Source organism: Sphaerodactylus townsendi, linkage group LG12 (genome assembly GCF_021028975.2).
Source record: "Sphaerodactylus townsendi isolate TG3544 linkage group LG12, MPM_Stown_v2.3, whole genome shotgun sequence".
Taxonomy (NCBI): domain Eukaryota; kingdom Metazoa; phylum Chordata; class Lepidosauria; order Squamata; family Sphaerodactylidae; genus Sphaerodactylus; species Sphaerodactylus townsendi.
This window is the reverse complement of record NC_059436.1, coordinates 29,375,854-29,394,615: the sequence shown is the minus strand read 5'-3', so window position 1 is coordinate 29,394,615 and position 18,762 is coordinate 29,375,854. Positions and strand designations below refer to the sequence as shown.

General features: G+C 42.8%; 1 protein-coding gene across 4 annotated transcripts in view; it reads left to right on the top strand.

The window, feature by feature from the left end:
* GFPT1 (glutamine--fructose-6-phosphate transaminase 1) overlaps positions 1-18,762 on the top strand; it is a 39,769-nt gene that overhangs the window by 13,267 nt on the left and 7,740 nt on the right. Inside the window, exons 7-16 of one of the 4 annotated variants that reach the window (XM_048512499.1) lie at positions 975-1,036; positions 2,041-2,120; positions 3,486-3,539; positions 7,311-7,416; positions 8,303-8,466; positions 9,768-9,863; positions 10,455-10,552; positions 12,146-12,266; positions 13,824-13,981; positions 17,550-17,664. In XM_048512499.1, coding sequence (XP_048368456.1) covers positions 975-1,036; positions 2,041-2,120; positions 3,486-3,539; positions 7,311-7,416; positions 8,303-8,466; positions 9,768-9,863; positions 10,455-10,552; positions 12,146-12,266; positions 13,824-13,981; positions 17,550-17,664 — 1,054 coding nt within the window. Of the gene's footprint in view, positions 1-974; positions 1,037-2,040; positions 2,121-3,485; positions 3,540-7,310; positions 7,417-8,302; positions 8,467-9,767; positions 9,864-10,454; positions 10,553-12,145; positions 12,267-13,820; positions 13,982-17,549; positions 17,665-18,762 lie in introns of all 4 variants that reach the window. The other 3 variants (XM_048512498.1, XM_048512503.1, XM_048512502.1) reach the window with 3 other exon arrangements.

Below are 18,762 nucleotides of genomic sequence, written 5' to 3'. Positions count from 1 at the left end.
ATGCAAAACAGGTTGATGTCAGGTTTCACTAATTGCATGTCGGGGGTTCAGGAACTGTCTGGTTTGATCGTCAGTGTAGGACAGAGTGCTTTGTTCACTATTACTTCAGTAAGCAACATGTGCTGTACATTTGAGTTTGATCTTTCATCAAACAAATTAATGAATGAATTTAGAGAACCCTGCCTGAAAGAGAATGTTGTTTACTAATGCAGGATATGTGCTTACGTAGTTTAGGTGTATCGTGCATTTGTAATCTTTTAACTGTAACTGTGTTAATTTAATTACGTTTAAATATGAGGATTAACTCTTTCAAACTTATGTATCTATTTGCTTTTTATCATGCCCCTTTCTTGCTGGGACTCAAGGCAGATTGCCCAGTTTAAAGCCATGCAATAAGAACACCTGAGAGCATACAGCTAGTATTGAGTTAAGTCTGAATTACAAAAGCATAGAGAGCAATACACTAAAAGCAATATAGTGCATACAAATTATATGACACTGAACTGCAAAAACGAGTGAATGCAAAAACAGTATAAGATAAAAATAAGATTAAAAGGGAGCAAAGCAATGAAAACCAGATTTCACAAATGCTAAGCAACCCTATTATAAAATACTCTCCTGAACAGTTTTGTCTTATGCACTTTGCTAAACGTTGAGAGCATGGCAAATTTCCTGTGGAACATTCTGCAGCCAGGTATCAACTCAGTTTTGCAGAGGTGGCCCTCATCTCCACTGGCCACCAACAGAGGTCTTCTGTAGCACCTGGTTTTCTTGGCTGAGATGAGCCTTGGACCAGCATTCTCCAAGCTCTTGCCTCTACACCACACTGTATCAATGTATGGTACATTACCATCCTGTGGTTATTGCCATCATGTAGTTCATAGAGCTTCTGAAATCTCAGAAAAATGTGTGCATGTTCCTGAACGACTTAACTGAAATGTAACTGAAAATGTTTGTTTGTTTTTCTCTACAAGGAAGGGGCATTTGCTCTTGTATTCAAAAGCGTTCACTATCCAGGTCAAGCCGTGGGTACCAGGTAAATACTACAGTCATATGCTTCTCATTTGTTTTGTTTGCATCTGTTATATGGGTAGTTCCTCCAGCCTGTTTAGTCAAGAGTCAGGGAATTCTGCCTGCCCTATCTAGCAAACTGATTTATCATTTCTTGTAGTCCCTCCTGTTTTCTTCATTACAGAGTCTGCCACCATTTTACCGTCAGAAGTTCTACAAACTAAAGGCTTAATTACACTCCAAATCAATTTGTTTTAAGCCAATTATGTTGTTATAACTTATCCCAAAAAGTTCCTGAGGAGTCTTAACTATCCCTCACAAAATTACAGTTCTCAGGAGATAAGGCGAAAACCTGGTTAAAGCTGTGGTATGGCCATACTTTCTGATAGGTAGGTATTGCCTATCAAAACCTATACGTGGAACCCTTGATAATTTAGACAACCAGTGTGGGGTGTATTTTCAAGTGATGTGAAAATGTTTTAATTCTGAATTTAATCCCGGCATAAGATCTGTCTAGCTATGAATTTGTTTGTCGTGACGAATAATGTTGCTTGCTGCTTTCCACCATGTAATGTTCTCGTTTTGCATGTTGCTTAACACTTAAATATGGATCTAGCATAGTGTATTGGCATAGTGTATTGGAGTGCTAATCTTTTTCTTGTGCTTTGATTTTAACAGCCTCTGAAGGCCAAATTGTTTGCCCTTGATTTGTATTGAGTTAATATTATGTTTCAGTTCTTTTGGGTGGCTCCAGACTTCTGAAATCCTAATGCATTGATTAGTGAATGTCCCATTTAGTGAGCTGATTCACTATGTATAATTTGTCTTGAGTCTCTATGAGAAAGGGGGACTATAAATAATATGTATAAATAAAAATCAAATCACGCTTTTTGGGGGGTGTTGGCTGTCCTTAGACTAAGCAGTTGTTAGTTGGTCATGGATAAGCCACAGGTGGGAACTTGTTCCCTCCCATGCTACATATTAAAGTTGTGTTCGCTGCCACTTAACAGCTGGATATTTTGTTTGCAGAAGGGGAAGTCCCTTGCTCATTGGAGTGCGAAGCGAGCACAAGCTTTCTACTGACCACATTCCAGTCCTGTACAGAACAGGTAAATGCATGAGCCAAAGCTCTGTGTCTACCTTTTATGCGAGTGCTTCAGAGATGAGGACCTGTGTGCTGTAGGCTAAATGAAAAGATGATATCAGCTGTGTATTCCACACCTTTATGTGTGCATGCGCATGTTTTAATTAAAACAAACTGGGCCTGAAACACACAGGTTGGAGCTACCTGTGTTGGGATTGTGAAGGACATAGGTTTCTATTCTGATGGCCCCATGCAAATACCCTCGGCTACTGGGGGATTTACTGCTGCTATGCCATGGCCTCCAGAGGGCTTTTAGGTGGCATGGAGAAGAAGCCAAACAAAACAACCCCCCTCCCCGCCACCTGAAGCTCTCCATAGGTCTAAATGGAGTTCCGTCACCCTTTTAGGTAGCATACCACCAAGGCCCCTGGCACTGTGTTCCTTGCTCTACCTCTGGGAATGCCTGAGCCTGCCCCCCCCCCCCTTCGTGGATGCCAGTGTTCCTCCATGGTAGCCTGGTTTTGCTGCTGTGGAGCTGAGGGGCACCCGACTGCCAGCACCTTTCCCCTCTTCGCCAACAGGGGTGCCCCTTACACCGGCAGAGAGGCAAGCACCCTCTTGCTGACCCCGTGCTATTTCCATCAGTCTATTCACATGACACCCCCCCCCCCCTTACATAGCAACATCTTTCCAAAGGTTGTTTACATTACAAACCTTTATTGGTTTTATAACAGTTGAAATGTCAGGATTTTCCCCTTAGGACTCTTGGAAGTGTTCTCCTTCTGACAGGGGATTTAGAGCAACCTATACGAGGGTTATTTCCTGTTATCCTATGAAGCAGTCCTGTGTGATAGCTTAAGTTGAGAGTAAGTGACTGGGCCAGTCTCATCCAATGGTCTTTGTTGCTGAGTCGAAGGTTTCTATTCTGATACCCCAGTACATCTCCAGCATTCAGTTTGCCACACTGCCTTTCCACCCTTTCACACCGCCTAACGTCTACATATGAATTGTTGGGTGTACTCCACACTGTGCACAGAGAGAAACTCTTCTTACCATGACATGCCTCCGAAGATGCCAGCCATAGATTTGGACGAAACTTTAGGAGTGAAAACTACCAGATGATGGCCACGCAGCCCGGAAAACCCACAACAGTCTGTAATTAAGGTTTATGACAGGATCCCATGGTCAAGCATTCATTCTGAATTACCCAGCATTCTTGAAAGATGGTGCACGAGGGTCTGCCTGTGCTGGCTATGAATTCATGAAGAATATGAAAAATGCCAACTGTGACTTAAAGCAGCAAGATGTATTAAATGAACTGAGTTCAAATTGAGCTGACTTCCCTCTGTTGCCAATGACTCTGAAATTGCTTTCCATGTTACAATTTCAGCCGCACAATTTGTAGACCATATTTTTGACGGAGTATCCATAAAACTGGAGGAAGGTGCCTATGACATATGCTTCATTCTACAAGTTGTCCTCATCTTAGAAAATTAATTAAAATGAGCCCTGCCTCTTTTATCATGTAGCTTATTGCTTTCCATTCAAAAGGACGACCATATTTCCCACTGCATGTTTTGTGTCTGTTTTTGACATACGGTAAGCGCCTGTTCTGTTTCTTTACTATTGACTAATCCCTGGTAACATATGAGCACCAACCTTGTCAGATAGACCAGTTGAGTTCCGCTTCAGTCAGACACTTCTGTTGAGAGCATGCCTGCAGAGATCAGGTTAAAGAAACAGCAAGTTGTAAGGTAGGAAAAAGAAGAAGAGGGAAAGTTGCACGGAGTAAATTGGAAATCTTGTGCATAGATGTATTCTGCTTCCTTGTCAGGGAGTCTTGCCAACTGAAGGAAGTTATTTTCTTCCACTCATTGAAATGGTGGTAATGGACTGGCCAATCGATAGCTTAAATGGTTATGTCATAGCATGATCTCCTTTGATTCCAGTTGGGCTATAAATAAGCCGATTCCTTCCTGAGAAGCAGGTGCACATACCCAGGCGCACCGTTAACTTTGTCTCAAGTGACTTTTGAAACTCTGCCAAGATTCAAAAGCACTGTAAGTTTGTGGGCTTAATAAGGCAGGTCACCTGATCTTAAACATTCTATGAATTGATCAGTTAAAACTAATCTGATAGATTTAAATCTGTAACGTGCACCTGAATCAAAGCAGAAAAAGGCATACTTTTGTGCAGAAGGCATCCTCGCTCTAAAGGAGGTATTTCTCTTATTGGATGAGAGAGAAGCAGGGATGCCTCTTCTGAGATTAGTCTTACCACCCACAGTTGTATATAAACAGTGAACAGTTAGTTGTTGCGTTTTTTAAAAAAAACACCTGTTTCATTTTTATTAAGACATACCTTTTCCATCAATCGAAAGGTTTTTAATTGAAGTTCTTAAAAAAGAGAGTAAATGTTATAGCTGTAAATGTCTTGCCAGGGGTGGGGGTGGGGTGGGGAGGTGGTCCAATTTGCAATGATGGACCAGAAAAACGTAATGAACTTGTAACAGCGCCACTATTCAGGAAAATGCTTGGTTTTTTAGGCCCCTTTCAGGGATTCAAAAGATACGAACACCGGTGTCTGTGTAACATGCACATACCTTCAGCTACTAAGTAGTGTTGTTGTGTCTCTGTTAACAACAAGATGCCAAATGCAGATTAGCTTGTTTTGATGGAAAGCAGTGGCAACATAATAAAGAGTTGCAGTTTTGGGCAGTGATCTGCATGCCATGATCAAGTATCGGTAGGTGGGAGCTTTTTTACTTAGCAAAAGTTTCTGATCCCTCTGTTGGCTTCACTGCCTTCTGCTGTTTGAAATGGAAACCTGGGCTGCTTCCACACGGATGTCTTGCTCCAGTTCTATGTCTAAACAATCATGGAGGATTTTGTGGGGGAAGCTTCCACACATCATCTCATCATCTGCTTCTGTGTGCTTCCTTCTACTTCACTGCAGTCTTTCTCAAACCCGGTTTGGTATGAGCTTTTTAAGAAAGATTGCAGTCTTCTCACGCCACGGGGAGGTGTGTATTTTTACAGGGTCTGCCTGCATTGGCTCCTGCTCACAATAACTCTATTTTCCTTGCCTCAGTCCCCAATGGCTGTCGACTCCCCCCACCCACCACCAGAGGGCTTTTAAAAAAATAAGTAATTGACATATTGGTGTAGCTTACGCCATAGGTCAATTACTGGTTGCAATCAAGCAGGGGTTTTGCCCAGTGTGGACAGCTGCATACCCCTGCTTTTTGCAGGGGATGGAGGAGGGCTTCCATACAATGATGCCATTCTCACTCCAAACACAGCTCAACAAGACTTTTTGGGATTCCTATTTAAGCTGAAGCAAAGGAAAATCTTGCGGCAGTTGGAGCTTCCGTTCGGAAGTTCTGCGGACAGCTAGATCTTCAAAATGACAGAGAGCAACTATGCATTTCCCCTTCCAATTCTGGCCCCTTCCGCTTCCAGCCTTTGTGGATGCTTTCCCGCTCTATCTGCATAGCCGAAGCACAGTGTCCCTTTAACTGGAGCTCAGCTGTGAAGGAAGGGAGTGTGCCAGTTGTGGTAGTTGACATTTCTGTGCCCACATTAAGAGGGTTCAGGGAGAGGGGCAGCAGCAAGCACTGCAGCCTCTGGGGAGAGTGCCCCTTCCACACCCACCCTGCCTACTGCTGCTTTTACAGTAGAGATGCCATTTCATACCCCTGCATGGAAGTAGCTATTGTGTTTTTTAAAGCCTGAAAAGCCCTTTAGAGACAAGGAATTGAATGGCAGCTGCCGGACACTATGTGCAGGAAAAGCCCTGTGAGTGCTGTTGCCATTGCAGATCTCTCTGCATTCACAGCAGCAAAGAGAGCAGCACTGAGAATTGTTCCCATGTGGAAGCAGCCCTACGTGCAGGTATGAGGAATTCTGACTTACTGGGATCCTGGATCTGGCTCAATGTTTTTGGCAGTATCAACATGAAAGCGTTGCTTAATGCAGGCCTTTTGACCTTGTTTCTCCAATTGCCCTTTTGAATCCTGATCGCTTTTTAAAGAGGATTAATGGGAACTCAATGGCCAAAATGAGAGCAAATTAGATCAGTAGAAATCATGCCAAATGCAAGAGACAGAGTGTGTGCTTGGCAGGGTGAGAAACTGCATAATCCTTTCAACCTTTGTTTTGAAAAGAGCAACTCCTTCTGTGGCACTGTGACCATTTACCCCTTCATGTACAAAGGTTCTTCGTGGATCACTGAAATATTTTCTTTGGCTGTGAATGCCAAACATTTAAACTTTCTTGACTCTTACACAAGATTAATAATTGAGAGAAATTTCCTGGCATCTCTTCTTTTTTAGGAAAAAATATTGGCTGGCTTTGTCATAGAGCTTTTGGTTATTGCTTTGTATAAAAATTTACAGTTCACCACTTCAGTGCCACATCATCTCTTTCTGCTAAGATGTGATTCATAAGCCAAATACACAAAGGTGCCCCCTTTTCTTCAGCAAAACTGTCTGGATAGAAGTGGTTTGGAAGAATGTGCCTGCAAAGATAACCAGAGTTAGTAACTGAAGGACGGACAATGAGAATTTTATGTATTATTTTTTACCAACAAGCCAAGGGCTCATCCTAATATTTAGTATTTGCTTAGCACTTCCAGTGTTCAAAATGCTTAGATATGTCATTGCAATAATCCCCAGAGCAACATTGTTAGTCGGGCCATTGTTTTTATCTCATTACTACAGATTGGGGACTGAGGCTGAAAATGAGTGCATTGTGTTTGTGGATATATTTCACCTGACAACTTCCAAGACCACAGCTAATAAAGCTTTCTGATATTTCAGAAGAACATAAAAAGGGAACTTTTAAATGCTTTACGCTAAACTGCTTCAGAATTGCACAATTGAAGTCCTGAACTTGGCTTAAACAGGCACACTCAAAAACAAATAGATTATCTCTCCACTGAAGGATGTGTTTCTTTGCCACACTCAACCAGTTCTCACCCTTCCTTAACACCATCTACTAAAAGGCCTTTTGTGCATTAAACATCAAGGAGGTCTTCCATTTTATTCTCAGTAGAAAATATTCCTAGTGGGTTGTGCCAATGACGTTATAAAAAGTAAAGCTTCATGTTGGTACTGTGACTTGGTGACTTTGGGCAAATCCAAGGGACGTGTGTTCTTTTGCTTTGGATTGTTGCATATAGATAAGACATCTAATAAAGCTTTCCAACACTGCAGGAAAGGACAAGAAAGGAAGTTGCAGCCTCTCCCGTGTTGACAGCACCACCTGCCTTTTTCCTGTTGAAGAGAAAGCCGTGGAGTACTACTTCGCATCGGATGCCAGGTCTGTGGCACCCACTTAGCCAGAATGACCCTGTGGCTGCTTTCCACATTGGGTGTCGGGGTGAAGGGTGAGCAAGGAGCTAATGAAGAAGTGGGCCACTTCAGCAGTGAGGATCAGGGAGAAGAATATAACATGAACTGCAGGTTCATAATTAATATGCAGTTTATGCTGCTGGTGCATGACCAAGATATGCATATCACCTGAGAGTTGCATCTGGTTGACCCATGCAGGAGAACAGCGGATTCCACACAGGGCAAATATAATGGGTGTAGGACGCAAGACGAACTGGGTTTCTTGGAGGGAGGGGACTATATGTGGATTATATTTTAAATGTTGGAAGCCACTATGAGCCCACAAGGGAAAGGGAGGAATACATATAAAATAAATATCTGAACAAGTCTTAAATTAGTAGACTACTGTAGTACAATAGGGCCTGAGCGCTTTGATGTCGGGGATTAAATCCGTCAAACAGCATCCTTGGGCAAACTTTATGTTCAGCCTAGGTTGTGAGGATGTCGCTCTGAAATCCTCAGAGGCAAGGCGAGAAGCCAGTGTGGCAAAAAAAAAAAAATCTCATGTCATACATTAGGGGAAAATTATGTTGAAGAAATGGTAGGTATTGGCATTGACCTGGTTTTTGAACACCTCCAGCATCTGGTTTGCTTTCAGACGAAGGAGGAATTGTTATCAGGCAGAAAGCAGGTACGTGATCATGTGCTTTTAATCTAAAATGAATCTTATAGGAGCTGAAAGGTGGTTTATGGTCAGATCCCCAGTTAAACTGTAGACTGTGTCATCTTCAGTGATTTCTGCTATTTGCATCAGTGGCTGCCTTCTGCTTCCTTTTCACTCCCACCGTTTGACACCATTCTCAACTTCCTTACAGTGCAGTGATTGAACACACCAACAGAGTGATTTTTCTAGAAGATGATGATGTGGCAGCTGTTGTGGACGGCCGTCTCTCCATCCATCGAATCAAGCGCACAGCTGGCGATCATCCTGGCCGTGCTGTTCAGACTCTACAGATGGAGCTCCAGCAAATCATGAAGGGTATGCGTCTGTGACCAGGACTTCCCAGACTTCATTTTTTGCCAGTCTCCCTTGTAACCTTCTACTCCTTGGCCTGCTGGGCATTTCCTCTCCCAGCTGTAGCTTCTTCAGTTGCTTTCATCCAGGCTCGGCTTTATGTTTGAGGGACCAGGCGGAGATGCTGTTTTTTGTTCCACATCTCAGACAGGCTTCCTTTTCTTACTTGGGGAGGGGGGGGACCCTTCAGGGAAACCTTGTGTTGAAGATTTCCTCCACTTAAATGAGAGATCATCTCTTGCCACTCAGGAGTTAACAACAACAACAAAGACCTTTATTAGGCATAAATATCAAGATAAAATTGTAAAAGCGATAGTTATGACAGAACAGATTAAGTTCCCCTTACAAGCAAAATCTGCAGCAAATATTGGGCTGTGTGCTCTAGCTTCCAAGGATCATTGCTGTAATGTAACAATATCAGCATTAGGGGAGCAATTATGTAATTTAACAATATCAGCATTAGGGGAGCAATTATGTAAGAACTGTGGCAGAAGGGCTTCCCTAAGCCACTCATATTTTGGACAGTGGAACAGGATATGTTCAAGTGTTTCGGTACGGGTTGGGCAATGTGGGCATACTCTGTCCGACAAAGGAGAATTCCCATAGCGACCCTGTAACAAGGCTGGAGAGTAAACATTGCATCTGGCTCTGGTAAGCACTCAGGAGTTACAAATGGAGAGTAGAACTGAACATTGTTCCTCCTATTAAAAACAGCAACATGTTTTAGTTTCCAGATGGGCCCTCAGTGTGCTGTAAAATAGTAGTGTTGGGGACTGGAACTGACTGCACTATCCTTGGCCCCTTCCGCACAAGCAAAATAATGCATTTTCAAACCACTTTCACAACTGTTTGCAAGTGGATTTTGCCATTCCGCACAGCTTCAAAGAGCACTGAAAGCAGTTTGAAAGTGCATTATTCTGCATGTGTGGAATGAGCCCTTGTCCCTTCCTGCTCATTTAGGCTTACTTTCTTGCACAGATTTTTCCAAGACGCTCTAGTCCTTCCATCCGTCTCTGTGGTTTCTGACCATCACTATTCATTGTTTATCCCTCATCACACTATATTTTGGACTCCTGTTCAGCAGCTAGTGTGCTACACACCATAGCAGGACTACATCCAGCCTTCAGACCTAGCTTATTCCTTGTGTTGGATGATAGGAAAATGGATTTTTCTCCCGCTGTGTTACATCGTGTCCGAGCGATGTGATCAACAGAATCAAAATCAGAATTGTCTTTCTCACTCAGTGCATCTTTTGTTTCTTAAAGGTAACTTCAGTTCATTTATGCAGAAGGAGATTTTTGAGCAGCCAGAATCTGTTGTTAACACCATGAGAGGAAGAGTCAACTTTGATGACTACACTGGTAAGTTTGGGGTTCATATATATATATATTAGAGTCTGTTAAAATGTTACATGTTAGTGCCTGTTAACATGTGACTCAGGGCTACTTATTATAGTTCTTTATATAGTTACTTTAAGCAATGTTTTGTCTTTAGCTAGTACAATTTCTGGGATTGCTTTAGGAGAAATGGTATTTAACCATTTCCTCCCCTACCATCTCCCAGCTGGAGAAATCCATGCCAAAATGTTTTTATTCCTGCTATGTAAAACATACTTTTTCCACCATCTGGGAGAGAAAACCCATCTGTTTTTTTCCCTCCGTCTCCTCCTACAGGCTGTGCTGTAAGCATGGCTACACTTGGAACTAACCTTATTGCCAGTCAGTAAGCCAGGTTAGCCATCCTTCTCTTGTTATGTTTCCTGAATGGGATCGCTGGAAACTCATGATAGCAGACCTTTCCTTATCATTGCAGGAGGAGTATAGCACCTCACTGTCTTTAACCTAACAAAATAACCATGAAGATCAGTGTTGATGCACTCTTGTTTGTTTTGTTCAGTTAATTTTCTGCGCTGTGAATAATATCTAAACCTTTCTGTCTTTTATTTGTAATAGTAAATCTTGGGGGCTTGAAAGATCACATTAAGGAGATTCAGAGATGTCGACGACTGATCCTTATTGCTTGTGGGACAAGTTACCATGCCGGAGTCGCAGTAAGTAGCTGGCCCTGGATCTTTTAAGTCGCATTTCTGGCATATTTAACAAGCTGTTGTGGTAGTTGGGAGACAGGAATCACTGTCTGGTCAAACAACTGCTGAAAAGTTTGTTCTTCAGTTGCATTCCTTAATGTAGTTTTTTAAACAGAATGGCATACTGAAAATGGATGCAACACTAAGGTATATACTGCTTCAGACAGCGAACACTTAATGATCAGTTTGAGGACACTTAGAAGAACCGTGGCTAAAAATTGCTTCCTGGTCCTATATAAGAGCATTTAGACACTCAGCATAATCCAATGGATTTGGATGTGTGAGTCCAAAAATGAGAAATAGAATCCTTTCAGAAGGTGACAAGCAGTTTTGATGAGTGGCTTCCCCAGCAAGCTCCTCTTGTCAGAACATGTGTAAATGTTTAGATGAGCAAAATCTAAATGACAGATGGACCCTCCTTCTAACAGGTGCCGTGTGCAGATTAGTACCAAGTGCACAGCATGTACCGTGTGCAAACCTGATAAGGTGAGGGCACCTGACTGGTACCACAAATGTATATAGATAGCACAGACAGCAGAGTGATGTGTGCCTGGAAATACCTGTGGTCTGACGAAGCACTTTGTTAGTAGATAGCAATAAATAGAACTGCACTGGTGACTGTGTGTCTGTCGGTTCTTATCTACATTGCATCCTACAAGGTGGTCTACTCTGAGTAACCGCTGCTTCAACACCTCTAGGCTCCTCCTTGCCTCTCTTGTTCTTCCACTAACCAAAATGGCTGCCTCTGGCCGACAAGAACAATCCATCTTTTCAGGGGAGTTTCCCACCTCCAGATTAATGGCTATTAGGCAAGATGACTACAGTCCAAACTTTGTGTTAAAACTTGTTATGTGTAAAGTCAGGATTCCCCAAAAACCAAAACCAGACCAATTGAAACAGGGGTGGGGGACTTAAAATCCAGCAACTAAATAAAGATTTGTTGGAACAGGAATAAATCAGTGGACAAATAGTCTCAGTAATGGTTAGAGAGGCTATTGTGGAAGCATGCAGAATCTCACCATGGGGTCTTAGTTCTGACATAGTGCCTAAGCTAAATTCCCCATTTCTGAAACAGGAACATCAGGGAGCTAAGGTTGTTACGCAGAAGGACTGTTAAGTCATGTGGCCTCTTAAGGATCTATGGCAGTGATTATTTGTTGTCTAAGAAACTTCAAGAAAGGTACCCTTCATTGAGCATCTGTCTTGTTCATGTGCAAGTAAAGTCTGTGCTGGACCAAGTTCAAAGTATCCTTGCATGCTGTGGAACTTGATTAAGTCAAGTAAATTACATGTCATCTAGAATAATTTCCTTTCTTTGAAGTTTAGTATTCCAAAGGCTCTCCAGTTGTTGTAGTGCTTGAACAAAATGTTAGCCTTGACGATGTAGTGACTGTTTTGTCGGAACTACCCAAAGTGAAAAGTTAGACAACATTATTTTTCCCTTCTCTCTTTTTAAAAAATAATGTCAGGATGGAGGCTGGTGGCAGAAAAAGGGCATCTCCTCTGAGATCTGCCATATGAAGCATTTTGTAATTTTCTGCTTTTTGTTTTCACCAGACACGTCAAGTGCTGGAAGAACTGACTGAATTGCCTGTCATGGTAGAACTAGCCAGTGACTTTTTGGACAGAAACACTCCAGTCTTTAGAGATGATGTTTGCTTTTTCATCAGCCAGTCAGGTAAGGCTTATGTCCTGGAAGTGTTGGGCTGGTTGACCACCATGACTCTCTTATGATTCAAAACGATTTGACCGGGAACAACATATGAACAACTTTTGCTAGAGTAGATTGGCAGCTGGTACAGCTAATAATGTTTGATTCAGGATTCTGCACTTACGTCGATATTACTGTTCCAAAAGTAATCCCTCTCCCACACACACAATGAAAGAGACAAAGCAATTTCCTGGACCACAGGCTGTTAAAGAAGGAGACCATCCTAGACTAGATATTCTCTCCCCTTCCGCTCCTCTCCCCTCCACACAACACTTCCTGCTGCTGGTGCTGCTGCCCCTGGAGGACAGAGGCTTGTTATTTTCAAGCTTTCTTTATATCGATATCTCGAAATGTCAAGAGAATTAGAGGTTAGTGTTATGTGAGTGAGCTTCTTTTCTGTTACTTGAAGTAGTCAGCAACATGGAAGTCGGGGAGGGAGGGTGTGAGAGGGAAGAGCGAAGGCTGGGGGGGAGGGAAGACTCCAGGGCAAAGCAGTGCTCACTGGCAAATTTCCCCACTCTGGCAGTGAAGCAAATGAAAAGTTGTACTAAAAGTGATCTCGCTTGCCACTGGCAGAATGGAAAGTGATAGCAGGGCTTGATGAAACAGGTCCATACAAGAAATTGTGCTGCGACGGACATTAGCCCCCATCGCTCAGCAAGCACCTTGTGCATAATTGGCCTGTAATTCCCAATATAATATCTACCAGTGGCATTTTAATCAGTTCTAAAATAGAAGGGGGAAGTAGAGAGAGAAGCAAAAGCCAAGGGAGGCCAGCTCTGTTGGGATGCCGCTGCTGCCCTCAGCCATAGGCCTGATGGAGTAGTTCCGTCTTGCAGGCCCTGCAGAACTGTGATGGGTCCCTCAGGGCCTGGGCCTCATTCAACAGAGCAATTAGAACACAGCAGTTAAAGCATTTGAAATCCCATTTGTTTTAGTGGAAATGAATCGTTACGTTCAAGGAAATAAACACAAGATGCCTGAACGATGTACACTGGGTTGTCTCCTTAGTTTGCATGCTAGGCCTCATTTATTTGTTTCGGAGGGTAGTTGTGTTGGTCTGCAGTAGAACAGCTAGATACGAGTCTAGCAGCACCATAGAGACCAACGATTTTTTCTAGATATAATCTTCTGAAAGTCGAAGCTGCCTTCATTACGTACCTAACAAGGAGAGCTTTGACTCTCGAAATCTCATAACATAAAAATTGTGTTGGTCCCTAAGGTACTCCAGGACTCGTGCCTAGCTGCTCATGTATATCAATACTTTACAGTGCTCCAACAAACAGTTCCACTGTGGTGTTGTGTCTCACACAGATAACATCTACAGTCCCCATCCTCCACTCAGCATATGAGTCTAGTTTGCAACTGAAATGTTTCCTTCCCTGTTATTGTATCCTGGGAGCCTTTTGTTCATGGAACTGAACAGAAACAGCATTCTTGAAAATTAGGAACCTGTGAGAGCATGGCTGCTGGAATATAGCACTTTCAGAATTATAACCAGGTACCCTCTGTGTGTCCTAGCAGGTGAGACAGCAGACACCTTGATGGCCCTTCGGTACTGCAAGGAAAGAGGAGCTCTTACTGTAGGAATCACAAACACTGTTGGTAGCTCCATATCCCGGGAGACAGACTGCGGAGTGCATATCAATGCTGGACCAGAGATTGGTGTTGCAAGCACAAAGGTGAGGCTTCCTTGTGTAGCTGAAAATGTTAACCTTCTGCATCCAGGAAAGTCTAATTTTGGTTGTCTGAATAAATGTAGGCCTGACCTGTCTTGTTAATGCACTTGTCACAATGGAAAAACTCCACTGAATTTGTTTTGGAATGTATAGAACAGTTTTCGTGCAAGGTTTGCTATCATGACAAGATATAGAGTTCTTGGCCTCTGATTTTTACTGTTCAAGTGATAGTATATCTTCTGGATCTAAGTATACAATGCACTTTTCTGAAGTCAGGTTCCCAGGCCAAATTCTGACCCTGAGAAGCCTACTTCTTTACCTTACATACTGTGTGTGAACTGATAACATGTAATGGGAAAACTTAATACAGTTTTTTTCCCAACAGTGCAAAATAGTGGTTTCCTGGAACTGGGGCTGTTTCTGTTGGGTGTATTTGGTTGATATAGCAGTTTTGGCCAATCATGGAACATGATATTGTGCAGCAAATCAATCCTCCTAAGAAGTAAATTGCAGAAAGTACTTCTCAAGCTGCTAATACTGTGCAGTACATTTATATCTAAGGAGAAACTTAGTGTTCTTGAATCTGGACCCTTCTATTGCGTTATCTGCCTGGTCGAAGGAAGGGTTTGTTTTCTGTCAGTAACTGCCCAGCAGTTACTTTTTGCGACTGAAATAGTTTGTCTGCTGTGTATTTGGAACATCCTGGTGTGTGAATCATTTCTGTTGGGCTACCTGACCACACTATATCAAGAGGGCTTATTTCCTTGCAGGTGTTACATGCCTGTTTTGCTGCATATGTTTCTGTACATGGCATTTTCCTCCTCTTCCTTGTCTGCACTGCTCTCCCACCCCAACCAGTTCATTCTTTTGTTTTATATTGCGTGATTTTTAGTTCCACTTAAGAATTTAAGCTTAGGTAAATACTACCTATTAGCTGGGAAAGGAAAGATTGTTTCTTTGCCAACCAATACAAATATTAATCTGTCCGATTAGTCACGAAGCATTCCTGGATTGCTGGTGTTTTTTTCTGGGTGTTTTTTTTAGGAGACTTTTCCAGATGTCTGTGGCGGATATTTTTGTGGGATGGGGTGAGATCAGGATACAGATAATAATAGTCAAGGCAGCATAAGTGACAAGCAAAATGGCTGGTTGAATCCCTTAAGGTGTTTTTCATGCAAGTAAATAGTTCCACCACCATTGTACTTGGTATTTAATTTTATTCTGTGACAACTTACTGGAACCACCCCCTCTGTCCTGTTTCAGTTTATCCAGTTATTAGAGAAATCTCTGACCAGTTAAAGATGAAACAGTACAAGTGATGTGGAAGGTATTCCCTTTGTCTCACAAAGGGGAACATTCCCATTTCTGAACTGAGGGTTCCTCTTGAAGCCCTCTTTTAGGAGTCCTCCAGTTGTATGAACTGCATCTAAAGAGATATGCCACCCTCCTTTCGTGGTGCTCTTGTTACTTTCTATATTTATCTCTCCGCATCCCCTCACATTAATACTCTCTTACTCTGGTGCCACTTAGCTACCCAGTGGTGACTTTGCCCTCCCTTCCTAGATACTGAAGCTATTTTCTTAAATTTATAACTGGCTGTGGACCAGCTTTTTATGCTAGGGCAGTGATGGCGAACCTTTTCGAGACCGAGTGCCCAAATTGCAATTCAAAGCCCACTTAATTATCACAAAGTGCCAACATGGCAATTTAACCTGAATACTGAGGTTTTAGTTTAGAAAAAATGGTTTGCTCCGAGGCACGCGTTACTTGAGAGTAAGCTTGGTGAAGCAAACGTGCAATGCATCGAAAGGTGAATCATGACCCTAGGAGGTTTTGCTCAGAAGCAAGGCCAGCCTACATATGTGTGTGTATTTGGGGGGGGGGGGGTGATTTTCCACTCCCCCTACATGACAAACTCTGTGTACGCGTGCCCACAGAGAGGGCTCTGAGACCGTGCCAGAGGTTCGCCACCGCTGTGCTAGGGAAACAGCTGCTTGTTGTGGAGGAATGGCCATAATATTAAATTAGCCACAACAGTGTGAGTTCACTTGTTGGTTCAGGTGTGAAAGGGCTGCATTGCACTTGCAGGTCCATTTTATTTCAGTCTCGATTAGCTCTTGGAAAATATTTGTGTCGTAACACACAGCGCTGCAAAGTTTCAGAATCCGTTTTGCGTGCTATTTTCTTCTTCCCTGCTTGTTCAAGAATGTGGAGGCATTTTAGTCTGAGGTAATCCCTGGAAAAGTGTGGGACTCTTCTAGGTACAGTAGTACTTGGGGAACTGATTTAAGGGAGTGGGGGGTCAGGCAAGTGGAACCCATTCCTTCAAGGTTGAGACAAGCGGACTCATTTCCCAGTTTCTCTTCATAACCCTGCTGGGCCAGTTAGCAACTTGCTCCCAGCTACCAATTGAGCAATCTGGGTTGAGCTGGAATTGAAGGTTACGTCTCCCTTCTCCACGGCCTCCCTTCTCCACAGCCAACACTCCGTCCTCAAAGTTTGAACATGTCTGTGTTTGTTTTGCTCTGGGACAGTATCAAGTTGTATCTTTTATTAGTGGCAGCACTTCATAATGTAACTGCATGTGTTCCTGAGCCTGCTGGCAGACCGCCTAAACTACCAGATGTAGAACATAGTCTTCTTCTCCCACTTACTGGAGTGTGTAATCCCTGTTTATGATAAGGAGTTGACAGTGCTCAGGGAAAACTGCCTAGCTAGGTTGATGAAAAAGGTAATTAACGGAGATCACGGCACAATGATATCTTCCTTCCGATCAGTTGCTGTACTTGACAACTATTCATAGCTTTTGGAAAATAGCCCCTACGGTTTGGCAAACGTGGTGATTGTGAACTGTAACAATGGGTTTGATAAACTGTAACCGCTCTGCTGGAGCTCAGAATCAGAGGTAATGTTGCCCCCCCCCCTGACCAGATCTTCTGTTCTTTCACAAAGTTGCTGACTCATGTTAGCAAAGCATTATGTGCTTGTTAACCTGTTGTCTAGTTTCCTTGTGGACAGGAGTGGTCAGGAATTGAGTATGGATTGCCAATGTGCTCCAAGTGCTCAGGGCAGCTACCATCAGAGTCCTTCTTAGGCTTGATTTACTTTTTCTGCTACCAGTGCGGAAGCTGCTTCAATGTGGCACTTTTCCACCCTGCTTCAGTAAAGAGCGTGAAAATGTGACTCCCATGGGCCAATTGCATGGTTCCATCCCACCCACTCATGACTTCATGAAGAGGCAGTAAAGAACCACATTGCCATTATGGCCCCTGTGTTCAAACACTGTCCTGAGCAGTGTGGGAAGACGCCTTCCCTGGTATAATTCCTAGATCCTGAAGTAAAACAAGTAACCACATAGGTGGCAATGTAGCTACCTCAGGGACTAACATCTGCTTCTGCAATGGAAGAACCACTTCCTTTTCTGACACTTTTTAGGACAGAACTGTTCGAGGTGGGCCAGAGAGAGAGAAGCTTTCAGACCAGCTTTAAAGTAGTAGTAGTAAGTTTCAGGAAACTTGACATGTTTTGGAAGATTTTGTGAATGGACCGCAGTGATTCTTTTCTTCCCTAGGCCTACACGAGCCAGTTTGTTTCACTAGTAATGTTCGCTCTCATGATGTGCGATGACAGAATTTCTATGCAAGAAAGACGGAAAGAAATAATGCGAGGCCTCAAGCTGTTGCCAGGTACGTCCAAATACTCCACTGCAAGATGATCCAGGGCAACTCTTTTGAAGCGAGGCAAATGTGGGCCTGTCCATAACAATTGTGCCTGTTGATATAGAAGACATGATAGGGAATAAGAGTTAAATTCCAAACCACCATGACTTCACATCTTAATTGCTTAGTTATGGAAGGGTTAATAGCTTTAAGAATAATAGGGACATCTCTGTTTGAAGTGGGAAATAAGATCCCCAAGGTATGTTCCAGAAAGAGGCCCAATACATGTTTTCTGATGGATGAATCCAGAAACAAAGGAATTCACAAGCTAAATTTGCTGTTGGAGCCAGTTTGTCGGTTTTCCCTAGTAAATTATTCCAGGCCCTCTCTTCCCTTTGTGTTCAGCACTGAGTTGCAGCAGGTGCAGTATGCAAAATTCTTTTAATCTGTACTTTTAAACTGAGCAGACAACAGTTGTCTTGGAGGAAATTTTCAAACACGCACCCAAGTTCTGATTGGCCCAGGAAAGGAACTCCCAAACTAAACTAAAGGGCAAGTCCATAAATGGAGCAGGTTAGAGTGCAGCTCTGTGTCAGGACTTGGGTGTCAGGAGGCAGATGTTTGCTGTTGCATGCTGCGACAGACAGAAGGTACCTAGAGGGACAGGTGTGTAAGTTCTGTAGGTAAAGATTAGCCAGTAAGTAAGTACTTTGTCTATTGTTTCACTAGCGTTCTGCCTTAATTTTGCTTGCTTTTAGATTGTTCCCAAATATATTTCTTTCTAGATATTCATTGTTATAATTCTTTCAAAACTCTTTAAGTATTGGCATTGTTTATGAAGCTTGTTTCTGGTGATTTTTTTTGAGTTTGAGAATATGGGGTATGAGTAGACCTGATCTCATACTAGAAGTCAAGTTTACCACCCATGAAAATGGCCCATAACCCTCCCTGTCTCCAATTCCTAAATTTTTTAGAGTGCCTTGCTTCCTTTTGGGTATTTCTGAAATGAAACAAGGAACTTGGGGCAGTATTTAGATTGGGAATATCCAAATCCACACCCTTTTAGGCAGTGGTGGGATTCAAATAATTTAACGACCGGTTCCGGTGGTGGGATTCAAATAATTT